This window comes from Podarcis melisellensis (assembly GCF_964234715.1).
Source record: "Podarcis melisellensis genome assembly, chromosome: 8".
Taxonomy (NCBI): domain Eukaryota; kingdom Metazoa; phylum Chordata; class Lepidosauria; order Squamata; family Lacertidae; genus Podarcis; species Podarcis melisellensis.
Genome location: NC_138540.1, coordinates 83019109 through 83039124, shown reverse-complemented (window position 1 = coordinate 83039124; position 20016 = coordinate 83019109). Strand labels below are relative to the sequence as shown.

At 49.2% G+C, this 20016-nt stretch overlaps 1 protein-coding gene across 5 annotated transcripts in view; it reads left to right on the top strand.

The window, feature by feature from the left end:
* The first annotated feature begins 2863 nt into the window (after window positions 1-2863).
* The window catches only part of NPAS1 (neuronal PAS domain protein 1), a 94701-nt gene continuing 77548 nt past the window's right edge, over window positions 2864-20016 (top strand). The window contains exons 1-3 of one of the 5 annotated variants that reach the window (XM_081921981.1): window positions 2864-2977; window positions 15272-15446; window positions 18538-18776. In XM_081921981.1, the coding sequence (XP_081778107.1) occupies window positions 15355-15446; window positions 18538-18776 (331 nt within the window). In that variant the 5' untranslated portion in view covers window positions 2864-2977; window positions 15272-15354. Of the gene's footprint in view, window positions 2978-4117; window positions 4136-15271; window positions 15447-16337; window positions 16851-18537; window positions 18777-20016 lie in introns of those variants that run through there. The other 4 variants (XM_081921982.1, XM_081921983.1, XM_081921984.1 and 1 more) reach the window with 4 other exon arrangements.

Below are 20016 nucleotides of genomic sequence, written 5' to 3'. Positions count from 1 at the left end.
TCTATTTAGTTGTCCATTGTTCTTGACACATTGGAGAAAAACGTATTGCTCGGAATGTCAAAAGACAAGGCTGGGTTTTCCAAAAAATACCGTCTTAATATGGCTATCACACATTGGGAAGAGTTCCTAAGGCACAAGTCCCATTTTACAAAGTTTATGCAAAAGTGTGCATGCACACGAAAGCTCATACCAAGAACTAAATTAGTTGGTCTTTAAGGTGCTACTGGAAGGAATTTTTTTGTTTTGACTATGGCAGACCAACACGGCCACCTATCTGTAACTGCAAAAGTGGGTGATAGCCAACTTAGGTCTAGCTATTGAAATCAATAGGCTTAAGTCACGCCCTTTATTTCCAGTGGGTCTTCTCTGAGTAGAGGTGGCATTGCCCACAACCTAGACTCTACTGGAAAAGCTTGATTATTTCAGTTTTATTTCTTTCATGTCGAATTTCTCGTTATGATTAATTGCTACGTATAAAACCGGAAATTTAAAATTAAGATTTAGGTATGTAAGTGGTTGAGTTGGGCTTGGCAATTGTCTTATTTGTTGGGTCGACAGCCAGGCTTATTTATTTATCTAATGTGTGTGTGCGCACACACACCACTCTAGCCACGATAAACATATTTTCTCCAAAGCACACAGAATTTTAAATGTGATTTGCGCTTAATTAAACTCATTTTACTTCTCACCTCATTCATTTTATAATGTGCACTCCCCCTCTTGTTTTTACACTGTGATTATGATGATGATTTATTAAATTTGTATATTGCCCTTTGTCGGCAAATCTCAGGATGGTACACAACATAAAAATGGTGACCTTTGGCAGCAAACTTGATGCCTTCCAGAACATTTTGGACCATAACTCTCAGCCTCCCTGAACTTTGGCCCTGCTGGCAGAGGGGCTGATGGGAAATGGAGTCCAACAAGAGCCAGGAGACAAAAGGTGAACGACCCTTGATTTTATTACGATGATTATAAACCACCCTATAACAGAGGTGCTTTGTTTTTACAAAACGAAATAAAACAGATTAGGTACAGACAATACACCGCACAAACCAAAAGCTAGGCTAAACCTAAGAACTGGTATAGATTTAAAAAACTGATCCAAGTTTGAAAGATCTGGTGTTGAAAATACTTTGGAGTGGTTGCCAAGTGGAGTTTTCTGGAGAGAGAGGGTGCCACCACCAAAAAGGCTTTTCACTCCTCATTTGGGGAACCGAAAATGGGCCCCCCAAAATGACTCAGGATTCAGATAGATAAGGTAGTTGGGACAAACTGCCTGGTCCCAAGACAATCCAGGCCAAATTCTGTTGTCGTGTTTATTTTGGTTGTTGTATACCATGGGTAGGCAAACTAAGGCCCGGGGGCTGGATCAGGCCCAATCGCCTTCTAAATCCGGCCCGTGGATGGTCTGGGAATCAGCGTGTTTTTACATGAGTAGAATGTGTCCTTTTATTTAAAATGCATCTCTAGGTTATTTGTGGGGCATAGGAATTTGTTCATCATTTCCCCCCAAAAATATAGTCCGGCCCCCACAAGGTCTGAGGGATAGTGGAACGGCCTGCTGCTGAAAAGGTTTGCTGATCCCTGTTGTAGACTAACTTCCATAGGAAAAAGAAACAGAAATTGTAAGCTTTAATATGTGGAACTCATAATAACAAGAAGAAATAGAATAAATAAATGGAAAACCCCGAGAGGAGATACTGAGCTTCCTTACCTTAACACAAGGAACAAACCTTTATAGTGAATACTGATTCATTCAAGAGCACAGGTTAGAGGAATATTTGGCAAATAAAATGTAACTAGCCACAAAGGGGAGCTCCATGATCCAGCAGAAACCCATGTTAAATTCATGTATTTGAGTGCAAACTCTTGGTATGCTCAGAGGCAATTCCAACAACTGGCTTTGCATAAAAGTAAAGAACGATTAAACATCTTTGGTGCTGCTTCTACATTCCTACAGTGCGGGGGGTTGGACTAGATGGCCTTGGGGTGACCCTCCCTATTCTACAATTCTGATTCTATGGTTGCTGCTCTTCTTTCAATGCATGGACGCTTTTTGGCTTTGGTCTGCACGAATTTCTTCTTCTTCTTTTTTTGCCAAATAACATTTATCAGTTTTCCCAATCTGTGCCAAATCACATCAAATTTAACACAATCTCCCCCCAAAGTTGACTTCCCGCTTTGCGTCCTAGACGCGTCCCTGCTTTCCCCCATCGCTTGCTATTACATTTTGATTTCTGACCCCCATTTCCTTCCTTAAATTACAATTACAAATTTTAATTTTTTTTAATAAAAAATCCCTTTCCCATTATCCATCAGCTGTCGATTGCTCAACTCCTGCTCGCATATATTCACGCAACAAGAACCCATTCCTTTCAAGAACAAAAGGCGGTTATTATCCATCTTCCTTGCCTGCCCGCTTCGAACCTGCGCGCATTTCCAAAACCTTGCGTCTTTGGTGCGCGCGCGCGTGGAGAGAGCGCCCCTGCGCGCGTGCAGAGCGCCCTGGCCGCTCAACTTCGGCTCGGGCCGACCCCCCCCTTTTCTTCCCCCTCTCCCCCTCCCCTCCCCTCCCCCGCCCCCCCCCGTCCAGTCGGCGGAGGGGCGGAGGCGGCATCAGTATGCGCAGCGCCGCGCCCGCTCATCACCATGTGAAAGGCAGCCGCGCCGGCGGCGCCTGCTGCTTCTGCACCCGCTCCAGCGAGAGCGCAGCGCAGCCGGGGCTCGCCGGGGCGGACGCGCCTTCGCCGGCCGGCCGGCCCGCCTCCCTTCCCTTGCCTTCCTCGTGCGCGCCTGGCCGGCTCGCCCCCTCCATCGCCCGCTCTATGGCGGAGCCTCCCCGCCGGGCCGCCCCGAGGCCGCGCTGGACGGGCAGCTCCCGGCGGGGGCGTCCCGGGCGCGGGGAGGAGAAGGAGGACGCGGGCGCCGCCACCGCCGCCGCTTCTTCTGCTTGTGCTGCCATCATGCGCGCCCGGTGAGTGAGGCGCGGGGAGCCCGGCGCGCCCCGACGAGCCCCCGGCGGCCCCGGGAGCGGAGCACGTGCGCGGCGGGCGCGTTGGGGTGGGGTCGTCGGGGAAAGTTTGGGGGGCGGATTGGAGAGGGGATCCGAGAGCGCCTGAGCGGGAGGCGAGGTGGTTGGGGGACCCCCCATCCCCCCGAGGGTGAGAGTTCAGGGACGAAGAGGGAAAAAGTTTTGGGGGCCCCGTAGAGCAACGTGGGTTTTTTGGGGGGAGGGTGAGAAGATGGGGGGAGATAGGGGGCGAAGTGGCGCAGGAAAGCTTTCCTGAAGGCTGGAGCCGCCTTTTGGGGGAGCCCCTAGACGGGGTTTGGGGTGGGGAGCGGAAAGACGGTTGGGAAGAAAGTGGGACGGAGGCGCGAAGTTGGGACTGGGTGGGGAATCCAGAAGGGGACGGGACCCCACGGGGTCATCTAGCTCAACCCCCTGCAATGCAGGAAGCGAGGGGGTTTCGATGGAGGCTGCCTGAAAGTGGGGCCACCCGCTTTTTTACATGGGGGGTGGTGGTGGAGGGAGTGGTGAGGCTACCACGGAGCTGTGACCTGGCTCGTCTGAATTGTCTGGAGCAGCGGTGATGTCTCAGATAATGGCGGGGAGAGAGAACCCCATATAGGAAGGGAGCACAAAGTTCCTAGTGGGGGTGGATGTCTCCCTGAACGGGGGGCGCTTGATGAGAGGTTCCTGGGGTCACGTGACTTGCATTAGGCACTGGGTGGGTACCCATAGGTGGGTCAAGAATGTCTGAGTCAAAGCCTTTGGGAGTCCAGCCTCCTCCCAGAGCTGCATGGTGGCGCTAGGGTGCTTCCTGGCCGCTTTGCTGGGACCCTCTGCCCCTTGGCAGAGATGCTCCCTGCCCTCGATTCTGTGGGGCCCTCTTTCCATTTCCCCCAGTGTGGGGTTTCCCCCACCATCTAACCCTCCTCTTCCATCTGGTGCTTTCCCTGTGTCCAACTTCCGATAAGATTTAGGCTTGGTGGGGTGGGGTAAGTCGTCCCCCCACTTCAGGAGAAACAAGGCCACCCCCATAATTCTTGCTTGAACCCCCTAATCCAGGGTGGTGGGTTCAGTGAGTGACTTAACAGGAGCTTTTTACAGGATCCAGCCAAAGCGAAAAAGGTAAGTGAGAAGTTTGCTTCCTGTAAATTCTGGGCCGGGATGTTCCTTTCCCCTTATCTTTCTGGGGTGCCAAAGAGCAAACTGTGGGCGTCTTGTCTGGTGACTTCTGTGTTGGCCCAGAGGGAGCTGCATGGTCCCAGCCTTGCTTTGTGCCAAACTTGAGGGCTTTTTTCCCTGTGCGGAGGAGGGGGGGAAACAATTGTTGCTTGTTTTTGCTCCACCAGAAGCAAAAGATGGGCATGAGCAAGTAAATAAATCGACTCACCGCTGAACTGTCAACTAGGCAAACACCCTGGTGAAATCTGAATCAGCCAAGAAGTGCATCGCCTGCCCCCAATTTGGCCCTTGAGGTTCTGAATCGTGGCCACTGTTTTCTATGATACCTTCTCTGCACTGAGCCAAGAATTAGTCAATTCTGTGAAAGAGGTGCTGGGGCTGAAACTCCCCAATCCCAGCTTTGCTGGCTGCTTCCTCCCCCTCTCAGCTGCCGGTGTCTCGAGTGTAGTGAGCAGGGAGGGGAAAGGCACTCTGCACGTGTTCAGAGGTTGCAGCCTCCGTTCACCGCAACTTTGCCCGTCCAGCAGCTGATGGCAGAAAACAGGTTTGCAGGTCTTGAGCACTGGGGTCAAGAATTGTAAAGCTCAAGGCTGGACAGGGGTCTCGGCTGAGTTGGTTGGATCCTCACGGAAGAAGATGTTATCCTGACAGAGTTTCCAGCTGTGGAAAGGGATGCTTTCGGGTTTTTTGCTTAGGGCAGAAGCAAAGCGAGGGAACTCAGACCTCCCAGTGTGTGCATTTGTTCCTGAGATGCAAAGGTGACGTTTTTGGAAACAGTGCTCCAGGTTTAGCTGGGCTTTTGTGGAAGGAATGCAGGTGTCGAAAAGTGTTTGGGTTGCAGAGTTTCGGAATCCGGTTGCATGCAGGTATACAGCTTGGGCGTCTTGTTTGGAGCTTCTGCCAAAACCTGGATGTTGAGGGCTTCGGAGAGCTCAGGGATAACTAAAACCAGAGCAGAAAGCTCCAGAGAGTTGCCTTTATCCTTGCTATCATTTTCAGGGACTCGTTATAACACAGGGACTCGTTATAACGCTTCCACACCTTTAACTGAAACAGTCACATATTGGACTGCTTTTTGGCCAGCTAGTATTACTTCTGGCCAAGAATGTAGCAAGCTGCCTGTTGGTCCACTTAACTCAGTGTTGTCTACACTGACCGGCAGTGGCTCAGCCAGGAGTCTTTTCCAGCCATGAAATGAACCCAGGACCTTTTGCATGTCCCAGGGTGGGGTGGGGAGGAGGGGAAAGCCTCCCCATGTTTCCATCAGGCCTCCAGATGTTCTAGAAGTGATGGGCGGTGTGTTTGATGGCGGATGGTCCAGCCTTGTGTGCTACACTTCCCTTCGAGTCTGGGCTGCCAGCAGGAAACTCTCTTGTAAAAATTATTTTAGGAGCTAGCAGAACTTTTCTTCAAACCTGACACCCCCCCCCCAATTTTTGATTAAAACTGCAGAAATGGTTTGTATTCTTTAAAAAAATCAATCTCCCCCTTTCTTACTTGCCAGGTTTAAAAGGAAAGGGTTTGCCGTTTCTGGCAAAGTGTGCTCTGTGCCGCCCAGCCCCCTGCCAGTTTTTGTTGGGGTGGGGGCATCGGCGCAGATTGTCTCAGGGCCAGATTGAAGGCAGGCTCAGCGGTAGAGCATCTTCCTTGCGTGGAGAAGGTCTCTAATTCAGTCCCCAGCAGGTGAGACCAGGAAAGGTCTCTTTTCTAGTTGCAACCCTGGAGAGCAGCTGCCAGTCTGTGTAGGCAGCACTGAGCTAGGTGGACCCAAGTCTGTGGGGCAGCTTCTAAGAGCCGGATGTGGTTGAAGAGATGCTTTGCTGGCACACGTCTTCCTGCCAATTAAACAGGTTGGGCAGGCTTCCTGAAACCACACCAAAACCTTCCCAGCCTGCTTTCAAATCCCCTCCGGTTTCAGGGCACGGGAAGGGAGACCCTCACATCCCTGAGCTCTCTGAGATGAAAGCTGCATCTGAATTGTGGGGCACAGTGAGGAAGAAGCCAAATGCATCCAAATACTTTGAGGGGCTCTATGTGGAATGAATGGTTCCTTTGGAATGAATGGGAGATCCTTGTCCTCCAGGGGCTTTGCTCCCTTGTCGCTGCTGTCAGAGATGGTGGCGTGAATGATTTTGGTAGAGTGCAACCCAGCGTTTCCTAATCCCCGTTTCTCAGCTGGGTGTCTTCTCTGCCACTTGGGGCGTGTTTCTGGGCAAAAGGGCATTTATTTCCCTTTCATTTTCTGCTGAATTTCTCTCTCTGATTGAAAGTCTTTATGCAATTAAAACACCGCCAGATCCCTGCATAAGAGGGAGTTGGCAGGCAGCAGGTACGACATGACTTGACCCCTGATTTGGAGGGGCAGAGTAGACTGAAGAATAACAGGGAGGAGAGATGCAATGGAGTGTCTTGGAAGAAGGCATGACTGGCTGGACAGCAACACTGCGCTGCAACTTTTTGTTGCAGGGCCCGCTTGTTTATTTCCTTCCGTCAAATCCTGGCTTTATACCACACGTCTTTTTCAAGCCTTGCATGTGTTTTCAAAACCATTTGGGCTTTCTTTAATTTCCCGTGTTGTTTGAACAGTCCTCCCAACTTTCTCTGCCGCGTTTGGGACAGTCTTTCTGGAAGTCTGGCCCCAAACATTTCATTGTCCCATCAGCTGTGAGCGTTTGGAGGGGTGCTTTTTAGATCCCTCTCAGTGTTGCAAAGGATGCTACCGACTGAGCACGTTCCACAAGTTGCACTCTCCGTTCTGTGGCTTGGCAAGGGACGATGGGGTATGTGCACCCCAGGAATCGTGCTTTGCTTCTCTGCACCTCCCAAAAATCTTGTCTTGCTTTAGCGATAGCCCCGGCGTTGCTCATAAACCTGGGGAAATTCTGGTCTTGTGGCTGCTTAAAATGTTTGCCGCTAGGAATGTGATATCGGTGTTTCAAAGAAAGCTTCCCTCCTAGCTCTTTTGGCTACTTTATCTCTTCTCAGGGTTTTTTTTTTTGGTGCAGTGAAGCGCTGCCGTGCCAAAAATCTTTAAGCTGCCTACCCACCTGAACTCCCCTTTGGAAACTAATTTGTGTGCCCTTCTGCTCTTCCTCGGCGCCCTCTGCGGGGTGATCTCCCCCCAGTTGCAGGCTGCCTTTTCCTGGTCTTCTCCCTCATCCTAGTTAGTCGCTTCCACCCCTTTTGTTGTCCTGGCTGTCGCTGGCGCACCAAACAAATGCACCTTTCCAAAAAAAACAACACCCCACCTTCCTGGCCTGAAAGTTTCAGGCGTGCACAAGTCTTCGATGGAGTGGGTCTCCCTCCTCTCCCCGCCACCCAAAAAACACCCCGCCTTCTGCTCCAAAGTCTCCTGGCGCCCCAGTCCTTTCCATGCCATCCTCAACATGCAAAGGTGTTTAACCGGCAGGCCTGCGAGGGCATTGGTATGCGCGGTGCGCAGCGTCTATTGATGATCTCGATTTTATATGCGAGAGAGGTGTGGGTTTTGTATTGGTATGTGTGAGAGGGTGCTGGTGCAGTTGTGCGTGCCTCTGGATCGGTATGCGTGGGCACTCACGCATCGAATGCGGGGAGGAGGAGAAAGGAGAGGCTTCGGGGGGTGTGCCCCCCCTCCGGAGCCTGCCTGGCAGAGCCGACTCTATGCTGATGCTTGAAAAAGAATCACTTTTTGCTCCTGCTTTCTTGAATTCCCAGCCACTGCAGATTATACTTATTTTCAGCTTTCCCAATGGACTGTTCTGCACAGCCGGGCCAAACTGGGCAGCCTTCCTCCTCCTCCTTTGGCGAATTGCACCTCAGGGCGAGAAGTTTATTTGGCACAGTCCGAAGGGGCTTGGATGTTGCGAGTCTCTTCTTGGTTAGGTTGTTGCTTTGAAACCGAGGTTGTTGTTGTCGTTTAGTCGTGTCCGACTCTTCATGACCCCCTGGACCAGAGCACGCCAGGCACTCCTGTCTTCCACTGCCTCCCGCAGTTTGGTCAAACTCATGCTGTCCAATCATCTCGTCCTCTGTCGTCCCCTTCTCCTTGTGCCCTCCATCTTCCCAACATCAGGGTCTTCTCCAGGGAGTGTTCTCTTCTCATGAGGTGGCCAAAATATTGGAGCCTCAGCTTCAGGATCTGTCCTTCCAGTGAGCACTCAGGGCTGATTTCCTTCAGAATGGAGAGGTTGGATCTTATTGCAGTCCATGGGACTCTCAAGAGTCTCCTCCAGCACCAGAATTCAAAAGCATCAATTCTTCGGCGATCAGCCTTCTTTATGGTCCAGCTCTCACTTCCATACATCACTACTGGGAAAACCACAGCTTTGACTATATGGACCTTTGTTTGGAACCCGAGGTTAGCTGAGTTTAAGCAGAACGGGGATGCGCAGTCCGTTTAAACCAGGCCGTGGCAACCTGGCGCCCTGCAGACTATTTGGACTACAACTCTCACAGCTGGGCACCCGGCCAATCCTTATGGTACACTGCCTCTGGTCTTGGAGTCTCTATTCTTAACCAATGTGGCCAGTCACTTAAGTAGAGTCCTGCTGGATCAGGCAGTGTTAGAAACTCAAATATTTAAGCTGACCGCCAAATGGCACCTTAGACCTAGGTTATGGTCCCAAAACGGAATGTCTGGGCACTTTAAAAAAAAAAACTATAGAATTTATTATTATTATTATCATTATTAGTATTATTATTATTATTCATTTCATTTCTGTACCACTTTGTATTTTAAAGAAAACATCTCAGACTGGGTTAAAGCACATTAAAACATCAAACAAAACAATCCAGAATAAAAGAAATTCAAGCTTTCAGGAAAATATTTCAGATCCTTCTCTCAGTGACACTTCGCTTCCCCCACATTTAATGACCTACCGTATTTTTCGCCCTATAGGACGCACTTTTCCCCCTCCAAAAATGAAGGGGAAATATGTGTGCGTCCTATGGAGCGAAAGCAGGCTTTCACTGAAGCCTGGAGAGCGAGAGGGGTCCGTGCGCACTGGGCTCCCCAGGCTTGTGGATAGCCACCTCCAAACCTGACCTGGTTTGGAGGCTGGCAGTGGGGAAAGCAGCGCTTCTCCCCACCGCCAGCCCCACAAGCTGGGGGGACAGTGGGAGGCGGAGCACCGCCTTCCCGCTGTTCCCCGACCTGGTCTTTGGGGCTTGTGGTGGGGGAAAGCAGCGCTCCTCCCCCGCCAGCCCCAAAGAGCAGGTCGAAAGGAACCCAAAGCCTCCAAAGCCCAGCGGGAACGCCCGCTGGGCTCCGGAGGCTTTGGGTGAACGCACCTTGAATGCACAGAATGCACCTTGACTTAGAGGGGGAGAACAAGAATTTTTTTTTTCCTGTTCTCCCCCTCCTATGGTCCGGTGCGTCCAATAGAGCGAAAAATACGGCACTTGGTTTCTAGAGCTGCCCCATAGCAGAAGGACTCTAGGAAGGCAGTGTGGTGTAGTGTCAGACTGGGAGCTGGGAGATCAGGGTTGAAATCCCCCACCCAGCCATGAAGTTCGCTGGGTGACCTTGGACCAGTCACAGCCTTATAGGGTACTACTTTGTAGAAATGGATGGAATATAAATGCAACAAATAAGTTCTTTTTGCTTAACTGCTTAAGAAAGCTGGAGGGGCCAGCCGGATGGAGATGTCAGTCGCCAAGCTGGCATCCAGAGATCGCAATTTGATCCTCGCCGGTCCCAAAATGTGCCTGGCTCATGTCTAACACTGCATCTGTAGTGATGCAAAAGCAAAATTTCGTTTCTGAAATACACGTTGGGCTGAGGTCTCTGTGATCCTTTCGTTGTCCGACTGGGACAGAGGTCTCTGCCTGATATGTAAGGGGGAGCAGGGCAGGTGGCAGTCGCCAAGCGGTGAGGGTAAGGCCCTTTGTGCATGCCCAGAGGTACAGTTCCGAAAGTACGAGGCCCAGGAGCCTGTGGCCCTCCAATGTTTGGCCAGCCTCCAGTTCCTGTAATTCCTGATGGTTGGGCATGGTGGCTGGAGCCATTGGGAGTCCAACAGCATTTGGAGAGTGCAGAATCCCGACCCCTGCGATATATTATTACTTTGGACTGCCCGGATGTTTTGTTCACTCTTGCCCAGCCATACAGGTAGAAGCTTGCAAGGGAAACTGGGGAAAAGAGGTGTCTTCTCATGTTGGTGCTACCACTTTTTTGTTATTCAAAGTGCTTGGCAATCCTTCGCTTTTTCACCCCTGATATCCTGGAAGACTGTGTGTCAATCATCCATGCCCGGGTTAACTCTAGGCTTGGCTACTGCCCTATGCTCCGCATGGGGCTGCCCTTGAAGACAGCTCAGAAACTACAATGGAGGAGAGGAAACCCACTAATATATTTAGATGTATTTTTACAGTGGGACAACTTAGCTTGAGAGCTAGCCAAGGCTGACTCCACAGGATAGATTTGAACTCGGGTCTCCCGGGACCCACCCTGAAATCCCTTCTGCCCCCTTTGTTTTATTGTCTCCAAAGAATATGGCGATGTGCTCGATTTATTTATATTTTATTTTTAGGAAGGTCTCCTTCTCTCTGGGTTTTTACTGCCAGCTCTGTGGATTTTTAATTATAACTCCAGCAAAGGGAGTCAGCGATAATTGAGCTAAATTTGTGTCATAGCTTATGCTAATAATTTTTTTTTTGCAATTAGTGGCTTTTTAGCAAGATTCTTCTCTCGAGCTCAGCTTCTTGCTGCTCGGAGAGTTTGTCAGCCCTGCAGTTTTCCATTCTTCCCTCTGCGCCGTTTCCTCCCACCCTAGTAATACAAACTTGTTTTCAAATGGAGAGCTATTTCAGGGCCTCTTTTCTGCATCCCAAAAGGCAGATTTCTCTCTCCTCCCCCGCCCCCCCCCCCGGTGTCATACGACTTTTCTATATGTCTCTTTCCCTAAATTAATGTGAGTGTAAATATGTATACTTTCAAAAAATTGACTGTAAAGGCAGCTCAGCAGTATAACTCTCTCTGAGCTGTTTCCCAGCAAGGAGCAAAATAGCGAATCCAAAATTCAAGGCACGACTAGGGCAGGATTAAATTCGCTGCTTCTCCAGCTTCAGCTGAGGGCTAGCGCATCTCATGCCCTGCTTGTGCACTTTTGGGGTGGCCAGGCGAGAAGAGGGTGCTACACTGGGGGGGGTCTCCTTTGGCCTGATCCAGCTAATGGGGACTCTAAAGGTAAAGGGACCCCTGACCATTAGGTCCAGTTGCGGACGACTCTGGGGTTGTGGCGCTCATCTCGCTTTACAACCCAGGTCCCAGAAGCCATTTGGCTCCTAGTTTTTCTATCCCAGTTTCTAACACTGGCTAGAAGGGACCACAATCAAACAAAAGGCCTGTTGTTGTTGTTGTTGTTGTTGTTATTATTATTATTATTAAAATTTATATACCACGCTTCATCAAAAGGTCTCAGGGCGGTTCACATAAAAAACACAAGATGAAACACAAGTAAACAATTAAACCAAAACAACAAAACAATAACACCCCCCCTCTTCCCACGGATACATTTTAAACACTGTAGGATATTCATCAGCCAAGAAAAGTTTTCACCTGGCACCTAAAAATATATAATGAAGGCGCCAGGGGAGCCTGTCTGGTGAGAGCGTTCTACAAACGGGGAGCCACTGCAGAAAAGGCCCTGTTCTCTTGTGGTCACCCTCCGGTCCTCATGTGGAGGAGGCACACGAAGAAGGGCCTCAGATGGTGATTGAAGGGTCGGGGGGGGGGGCAGTGTTATAAGTAGCTGGTCCCTTACCTTTCTCGCCCTGATCTGGCCACAGTGATCCATGTGACGGTCACCTTCAGGCTTGATTATTGTAACTTGCTCTACGCAGAGCTGCCCTCGAAGCTGTCCCAGAAATTCCAGCAGGTGCAGAATGCCACAGCGAGGCTCCTTACGGGGTCTTCGCCGCGGGACCACATTCATCCAGTGGTTTACCAGCTGCACTGGCTCCCGGTGGAGTACAGGGTCAGGTGCTGGTTTTAACCTTTAATGCCCTATACGGCCTAGGACCCTCATACTTACGGGACTGCCTCTCCTGGTATGCCCCGCGGAGGACCTTACGGTCCACAAATAATAATATCTTGGTTAGGCTGGCCTCAACCAGAGCCAGGGCCTTTTTGGCTTTGGCCCCAGCCTGGTGGAACGCTCTATTGCAGGAGACCAGGGCCCTGCGGGACTTGACATCCTTCCGCAGGGCCTGCAAGACAGAGCTGTTCCGCCTGGCCTTTGACCCCCATCTGTGGGCCCCTGTAAGTTACCTCTTTGGCCCTTTTATCGGCTCATGTGGGACCAACATGGATAGCTGGCCCTGAGGAATACTTGAGGTTCCCGACCCCTATGGTTGTAATTCGTGGGCAGTCATTTAATTTTATCCGGGTTCTAATTTTTAAGCTGTATTTTAATCAATTGTTTGATTGTGTTTTAATGTATTTGATATTTGATGTTAGCTGCCCTGAGCCCGGTCTTTGGCCAGGGAGGGCGGGGTATAAATCAAAATTTACTTACCTATATGGAGTCCAGTGTGTTGTCCTCCCGCAATTCCATAGCCACTGGCATTCTAAGGTAGACTGCTTCTGAATCGGTAGGTTCCATCTGGACCATTGTGGCGAATCGCCATCCACAGACCCCCTGCTCCATGAATTTGTTGAATCTGTCATCCACCATCAGATTCTGTGAAACAGGATTAGGGAACCTTGAACAGCGTGGCCCTCCAGGCTTCTCTATGTGGCCCTTGGAACCTTCCCTAGGACCCACCCTTTCACTGGCCCTGTTTCGCACCCCAACTGTTTTTGCCTGGCTGTACTGTGTCTTTGGGGACGCGGGTGGCGCTGTGGGTTAAACCACAGAGCCTAGGACTTGCCGATCAGAAGGTCGGCGGTTCGAATCCCCTCGATGGGGTGAGGTCCCATTGCTCAGTCCCTGCTCCTGCCAACCTAGCAGTTTGAAAGCACCTCAAAGTGCAAGTAGATAAATAGGTACCGCTCTGGCGGGAAGGTAAATGGCGTTTCCGTGCGCTGCTCTGGTTCGCCAGAAGCGGCTTAGTCATGCTGGCCACATGACCCGGAAGCTGTACGCCGGCTCCCTCGGCCAGTAAAGCGAGATGAGCGCCACAACCCCAGAGTCGGTTACGACTGGACCTCATGGTCAGGGGTCCCTTTACCTTTTACTGTGTCTTTGAACTCTGCTCTAGTCTCGATGGAAGCCAGAGAGGCAAGTGCGAGTGTCTGTAGAAACTAGCCTACCGTGTAAGGGTTAAAAACCAAATTCATGGCCCCACCCACTTTTGTTTCCATGTGGCCCATGGGGAGAGGAATAGGGCCCTTGGGTGAAAAGCGGTTCCCCAATCTGGAATTAAAATTTGTTTCCCAAGTTTGGTTGATTGATTTGCAGCCTGAAGTGGCTCATAGCTATTTCCTGCTGGAAAATAAGCACATTGCATGGGGGTTGGGCCAGATGACCTTTGGTGTCCCTTCCAAGAATGTGGCCCGGCAGTTTGGACAAAGGCAGCAGCGGGTGTTCACCTGTAGCCACCCCAAGGAGCTGGGGGAAAGCCCATCGTGGAACCCAGAGGCTGTTGCCATGCAGAGCCAAGTCAGATGAGGCGGTTTTTCCTCTGCAAAGCGTTTTTGCAAACAAATCACAGCAGTTTCCGCCGCAATCCACGCTGTTCTGAGAAGGGCTGGGATATATGAAGCCACGTATGGCAGGTGCAATGTTGGGGGGTGCCAGAGAAGTAAGTGCACCCCATTGTCACAGGGCAGGTTCTGAAATGTGTAGAAAAAATCCCGACATTTCAGTTCACTAGCCGGTGCGTGCGCTGCTGAAATAATAATAATAATAATAATAATAATAATAATAATAATAATAATTTATACCCCGCCCTCCCCAGCCAAGGCCAGGCTCAGAGCGGCTTCCAAGCAATAATAAAAACAAGTTGAATGAATACAACTTAAAAACAAAATTAAAACACAACATTAAAATATTGAAACATTAAAATATTAAAATGTAGCCTCATCGCAGGAGGAGAAATATTGAAACCAATCCCCCCATTTCTGGAATCATGGCACGAGGCACTTTTTTTAATGATAATTGGAGTAAACGTGCTGCCAGTCACTGTCGGGAAATATTTTTCTTTCCAATTCTGGATGACTGTTAATGCAGCAGGGCAAAAAACGTTTTCGTGTTTGCCCTTCGCTCTCAGACTTTGCCGTTTGACTGGCTCAAGCGGGGGGCGAGGGGCCTGCAAGGCGGTTGGACTCCAACTCCCATCAGTCTGCGTGGCCAACACTCAGGGACCATGAGATCGTAGAATTATAGAGTCGGAAGGGTCCCCTAGGGGTCATCTAGTCCAGCCCCCTGGAGTTGTTGTCCAGCAGTATCTAAAAGATTCCTTACCTCTGGACAGAAGCTTTTGTTGATTAGTCTGCTGATTGAGACTTACAGATCAAATTTAATGTTTAAGGGCATGAGGACTAGAAACCTGAGTGCTGTTTTTTGGCACTGATTTTGAAAAGATTCTGGATCTTGCGCTGGGCACTCAATTCTTCTCTTTTGGGCTGGTGTGTGTGTGAGTGTGTGTGTGTGTGAGAGAGAATATACACAGCATTGTATACAGTTTTGGCTCCAAGTGATTGCAGTGTGAAAACGGCGTTCACAGGAGGAAGTAAAAAGATCTGCATACTCCAGAGATGCTGAACTTGGTGTTGGCTTTTCCTTGTGCTTAGATTTAGTTGCTCAACATGTTCTTTGAGGGAGGCTTCGATAACAAAAAAAAAAACCCCAACAAAACTTTGCTGAGCAGCAGATCAAGTGTACAGCCTACCAGCGGTGTGACTTATAATTCTCTGGCAAGGAGGATTTTAATGTTTCATATACAGGCTGGGGCCTGAGACCTGCAGGTACAGGGCAGTATACAAATTTAACAGATAGATGGAGATTTCAGTCGCCAGCCTGGTATCCAGAGATCTCGCCATTGAACCCGCGCCAGTTGCAAAACTCTCCTGGCGCCTGGGGAATTTTGAACACCGGGGAGAAGAAAGGCAAGAGCAGGGGACCCATTGTAACCCCAATTTCCCTCTTTTTCCAGAAGGTTGTGGCCTTCCCTAACGGAAACCAGCCATCGGAGGATGCGTTGAGGCTGCCCCGAAATCGGATGGTTCCGGGGTTGAGATGGCAGCCCTGTACGGCAGCGAGGTGAAATGTGTCAGCGTGGAATGGGATTTCCTGCAAGGCTTATTAGTGAAGAACCAGCCGGTGCCTTGGTAAGAGGTCTCCATTTACTGCCTCCCTTCTTGGGGCTACTGGGCGTAATATTTCATAGCCGCTGTGGCATGGATTGCGGAGATCTTGAGTTCAAGTCTTTGCTCGGTCATGAAGCTGCTCCCTCTTGTAACCCGAGCCTACCTGGACTAATTTAGCCAGCTAGCCCTGGTGATCACCTAATGTTTATTGGATGGATTTTCCCCCCAAATTGATTTTTGAATTCTGAATTTATTGTTATTCATGTTTTATACGGTATTTTATGCTGTTTTTTGTTGCATCAATTCATAGCTGTCAACGTTTTCCTTTTTTAAAGGGAAATTCCCTTATGCCAAATAGGATTCCTCGCAAGAAAAGGGAAAAGTTGACAGCTACGCATCAATTAAGCGTTTTAAATTGTTGTTAGCCACCCTGAGCCCTGTTTTTTGAACCGGGAAGGGCTGGGTATAAATAAATTATTATTATTATTATTATTACTACTACTACCTTGCAGGGTTGCTTGAAGGCAGGGCTGTCTTACCCATGGGTGCTAGGGGTGCGGGGCACCCGGGCGCCGGGCTCTCAGGCGCACCAGGCCAAGAGTCCGGGGCCCGAGAGTTGAGTCCGGGGAAGAGCCCGTCTGCCCGTCAGAGCGCTGTGGCGGGCTCTTCTGTTGCGGGCAGCTCTGTGCCGCGAGTTCGGGGCCAACCGAGCCAGCGAGACGCTGAGGTGGCCGGCCGGCTCTGTCCTACTGGGACTGGGCAACCTGGGGGGGGGGGCGTCAGGCAGATTTTGCACCCGGCGCCGCATATGCTTAAGACAGCCCTGCTTGGAGGGTTAGCTGGGGCAAACACCCACCCACCCACATGAGCCACCCTGAACTCCTTAGAAAGCAGTCTTTGCCGTCCAGGCGTCCTGGACTACAACTCCCATCAGACCCTGCAAGCCCTCAGTTCCTTCTGTCCCATTTTGTGGTGCTCCCTAGAAAGGTCTGGCAAGAGCCAAACGCGGCAGTCTCATGTCGAGCAATGAGGAATATGGACGCATGGCTTGAGTGCGTGTGACAGGCCAAACCTACGCCATGCATTTAAAGCGCAGGCTTGGCTCCCCCCAAAGAATCCTGGGAGCTGTAGTTTGCTGAGAGTTGTCCGGGGACCCTTTATTCCCCTCACAGAACTAACGTTCCCAGAGTGGTTTTACAATCCATTCCTCCTCCCAGGGAACTCTGGGAATTGTCGCTCTCTGAGGAGAATATAGGTGTCCCCTAACAACTCTCAGCGCTCTTGTCAAGCTACACTTCCCAGAATCCTTTGCGGGAAGCCATGTTTGTTTGAAGAGGCACCAAAGTGCTTTTAATGTGTAGTGCAGGTCAGGCTGGATTTGATTTAAATCAAATCGATTTAAATCATGATTTAAATCACTAGTCAGTAAGACTTGATTTAAATCTTTTTTTTTTACAGAAAGACTCATTCTTGCTGGTATAATCTTAATACAGTGGACTCTCTGGATACGAATGTAATTTGTTCCAGGGGTCCGTCCGTATCCCGAAAAATCTGCAAGTAGAGGCGCCACTTCTGTGCATGCGCTCGGGGCAATAGAGTGCTTCTACACATGTGCGAGGTGCGCAGAGTGCTTCTGCGCATGCACGCAGCAAAACTCGAAAGAATATACTTCCGGGTTTGCTGCGTTCACAACCTTAAAGTTACGCTACCCCGAAGGTCCACTGTATTCACAACCAGATGAAGGTTTCATTTTTGGAATAATAAATTTTCAGAGTAGTTTTTACAGTTATATCAAAAATTACTGATTTGGTTACACTATTAGAAATACATTGACAGATGATTATGAAATTATTGTGAGGTTTAATAAGTTAACTGTTTATATTTGGACAACTTTTCTGGTGTACTTTATTGGAAGGAGAAAAATAATCTTTTCCTTAATAACAATTTAAACAATTTATTTAACTAAAACAATAACATTATAGCATATGTATCCATGTTTGTTAACTGACATGGTTAAACAATTTAAAAAACAACAACAACAACCTTAGGCTGAGTTTTAGCACACATGAAAAACTTACAACAAAGCCTTATTTCCTGATGGATAGCCTTTGGACTATAATGTAACGTAAATAGAAAACTATCTTTAGAAATATTTTCCCTCCAAAAGCACTTTATTTTAAAAATCCAGTTTAAATAAAAAAAAGTTTTTCCTTTTTTTTAAAAAAACACATTAATTTTTATCCACCCTGGTACAGGTGTCTCCTCTGACACATTTCATATGATATAACTACCATCTTTCTCTTAGTATTTTGAACAGGAACCTCTGAGGAAAAGTGGGGGCTGGGAGAAACAAATGGAAACCCTTTTGCGCTTTTTGCAGAAGCGAGATTCCTGCATTCCAGTGGGTTGGACTCCGCAACAATTCTATGAGTTTTAAGTGTACCTTGTCGGCCTTTTCTGCCATTCACGGCTGGTCCTGCTGCTCTGTGAGCGGTTAAATGGCCGGCAAAGGCTTTCAATCCTGTTGGTTGGCATTTGGTCAGAGCAGGCCCCTATCTCTGTCCTGTTCAGGAGGCTGGTGGTTATAATAATAATTTAATAATAATTTATTATTTAAACCCTGCCCACCTGGCTGAGTTTCCCCAGCCACTCTGGGCGGCTCCCAATTGAGTGTTAAAAACAATATAGCATTAAATATTAAAAACTTCCCTAAACAGGGCTGCCTTCAGATGTCTTAATAATAATAATAATATTTTTGTGGCTCTTACGATCCGTATTTTGTGTTTTTATACCAGAAGCCGCCCTGTGATCTTCGGGTGAAGGGGATGGTAGATAAATTTAATAAATAAAAATACAGTCATACCGCGGGTTACAGACCCTTCAGGTTGCGTTTTTTCGGGTTATGGACCTGCCGAAACCCGGAAGTACTGGAATGGGTTACTTCTGGGTTTCACGCATGTGCAGAAGCGCTAAATCGCGCTTTGCGCAGAAGGACCGAATCGCAACCCACGCGTGTGCAGATGCGCCGCTGCGGGTTGTGAACGTGCATCGCGCACGGATCACGTTCGCAACCCGAACGCCCTCTGTAATAATGATGGTGGTTTTTCCGCAGCCTCCAGGCCCTGCGCAAGGAGAAGTCCCGAAACGCTGCACGCTCTCGCCGGGGCAAGGAGAACTTCGAATTCTACGAACTGGCCAAGATGTTGCCGCTGCCCGGAGCCATCACCAGCCAGCTGGACAAGGCCTCCATCGTCCGGCTCACCATCAGTTACCTCAAGATGCGAGACTTTGCCAACCACGGAGACCCGCCCTGGAGCCTGCGGGCAGAAGGGCCTTCCCCGCCTGGCAAAGGTGGGTGGCAGATGCGTGTGGAATTGTCCGTGGGCCATGAGGGACGGCGACTTGGTTTGTTTTTTTAGCTGTAAGAGTGGCAATGATCATCGCTGCCTCTGGAAGGAAGCTGGAGCCAAAGGTTAAGGACTCCCCCTTGTTTAGATCCTAAGAAGTTGTCCCCTACCAGGGCAAAGGCATTGAGGGCTACCATACGTCCAGAATTTCTCAGACATAGCTGGGTTTTGGCCCTCATAAACAGCGTCCCGGGTGGAATTCGCTGAAACGTCAGGGGAAATCTGAGTTTATGGCAACCCATGCCGTAAGTGTAGATTTTGGCGAATCTCCTTAAAAATTGCTTAAAGCTTCAGCAACAACTTTGGCAAAACAACAACAAAGCTCAACAACTTGTGTGTTTGTATATGTGTGTAAACACACACACACACACACACACACACACACATATACACATGGTTTTTTTCCTAAAAAAAAGTTTAAGGGTACTCTCATTTTCCTACCCATATTGAAATACTCCCCCTCAGTGAGGCCCAACTTAGATTCACAAAATGTTTAGGGGTATGTGTCCCCCTCAGGAAAAAAAAGCAGTGTGTGTGTGTGTATAATTGTTTTATTAAGTTTTGTTTTACAATTTAAAATATTATTTTACATCCATAAGATATCAGTGACTCCCTTTCTTCTCTTTCCACGGTTCATTTTACAAATCATAAATCCCTGCACATTTTACAAAAAAAACTATACCATTCAGTATTCCATTATTGCATCCATCAAAACTTGTTTGCACTGCTGAATTTATCTCAATGCTGTCAGCCCTCAACAACTTTTGGGTCCAGATTTTCACTGTTTGGAATATGGCAACCCTATAGTACAGTCTACTTTGGCTGGCAGTGACTCTCTGGGACCGCTGGTTAGAGGAAGGTCTTTTCCATCACCTGCTACCTGAGATCCCTTTACCTGGAAATTGAAGCTGGGGACCTCTGCATGCTCTGCGGCTGAGTTGCAGTTCGTCCCCTCCTGCCGGTCTCTCGCAAGACCGACGTCCTTCTTGGCGCCCCTTTTGCATGACACAGTTAAATCTCGTCTCCCCCCAGAGCCTGTCCATTTCCTCCTCCTCGTCCTCCTCCTCTCCCCATATCCCTAATTCCTCGCAGAAAAGGCCAGGGCGCCGTTTCATTCCAACACACCCATGCGCTCACGCACGCACCGCACAAAGGCGCTTGCCCAGATAAAATAGCATTGATTA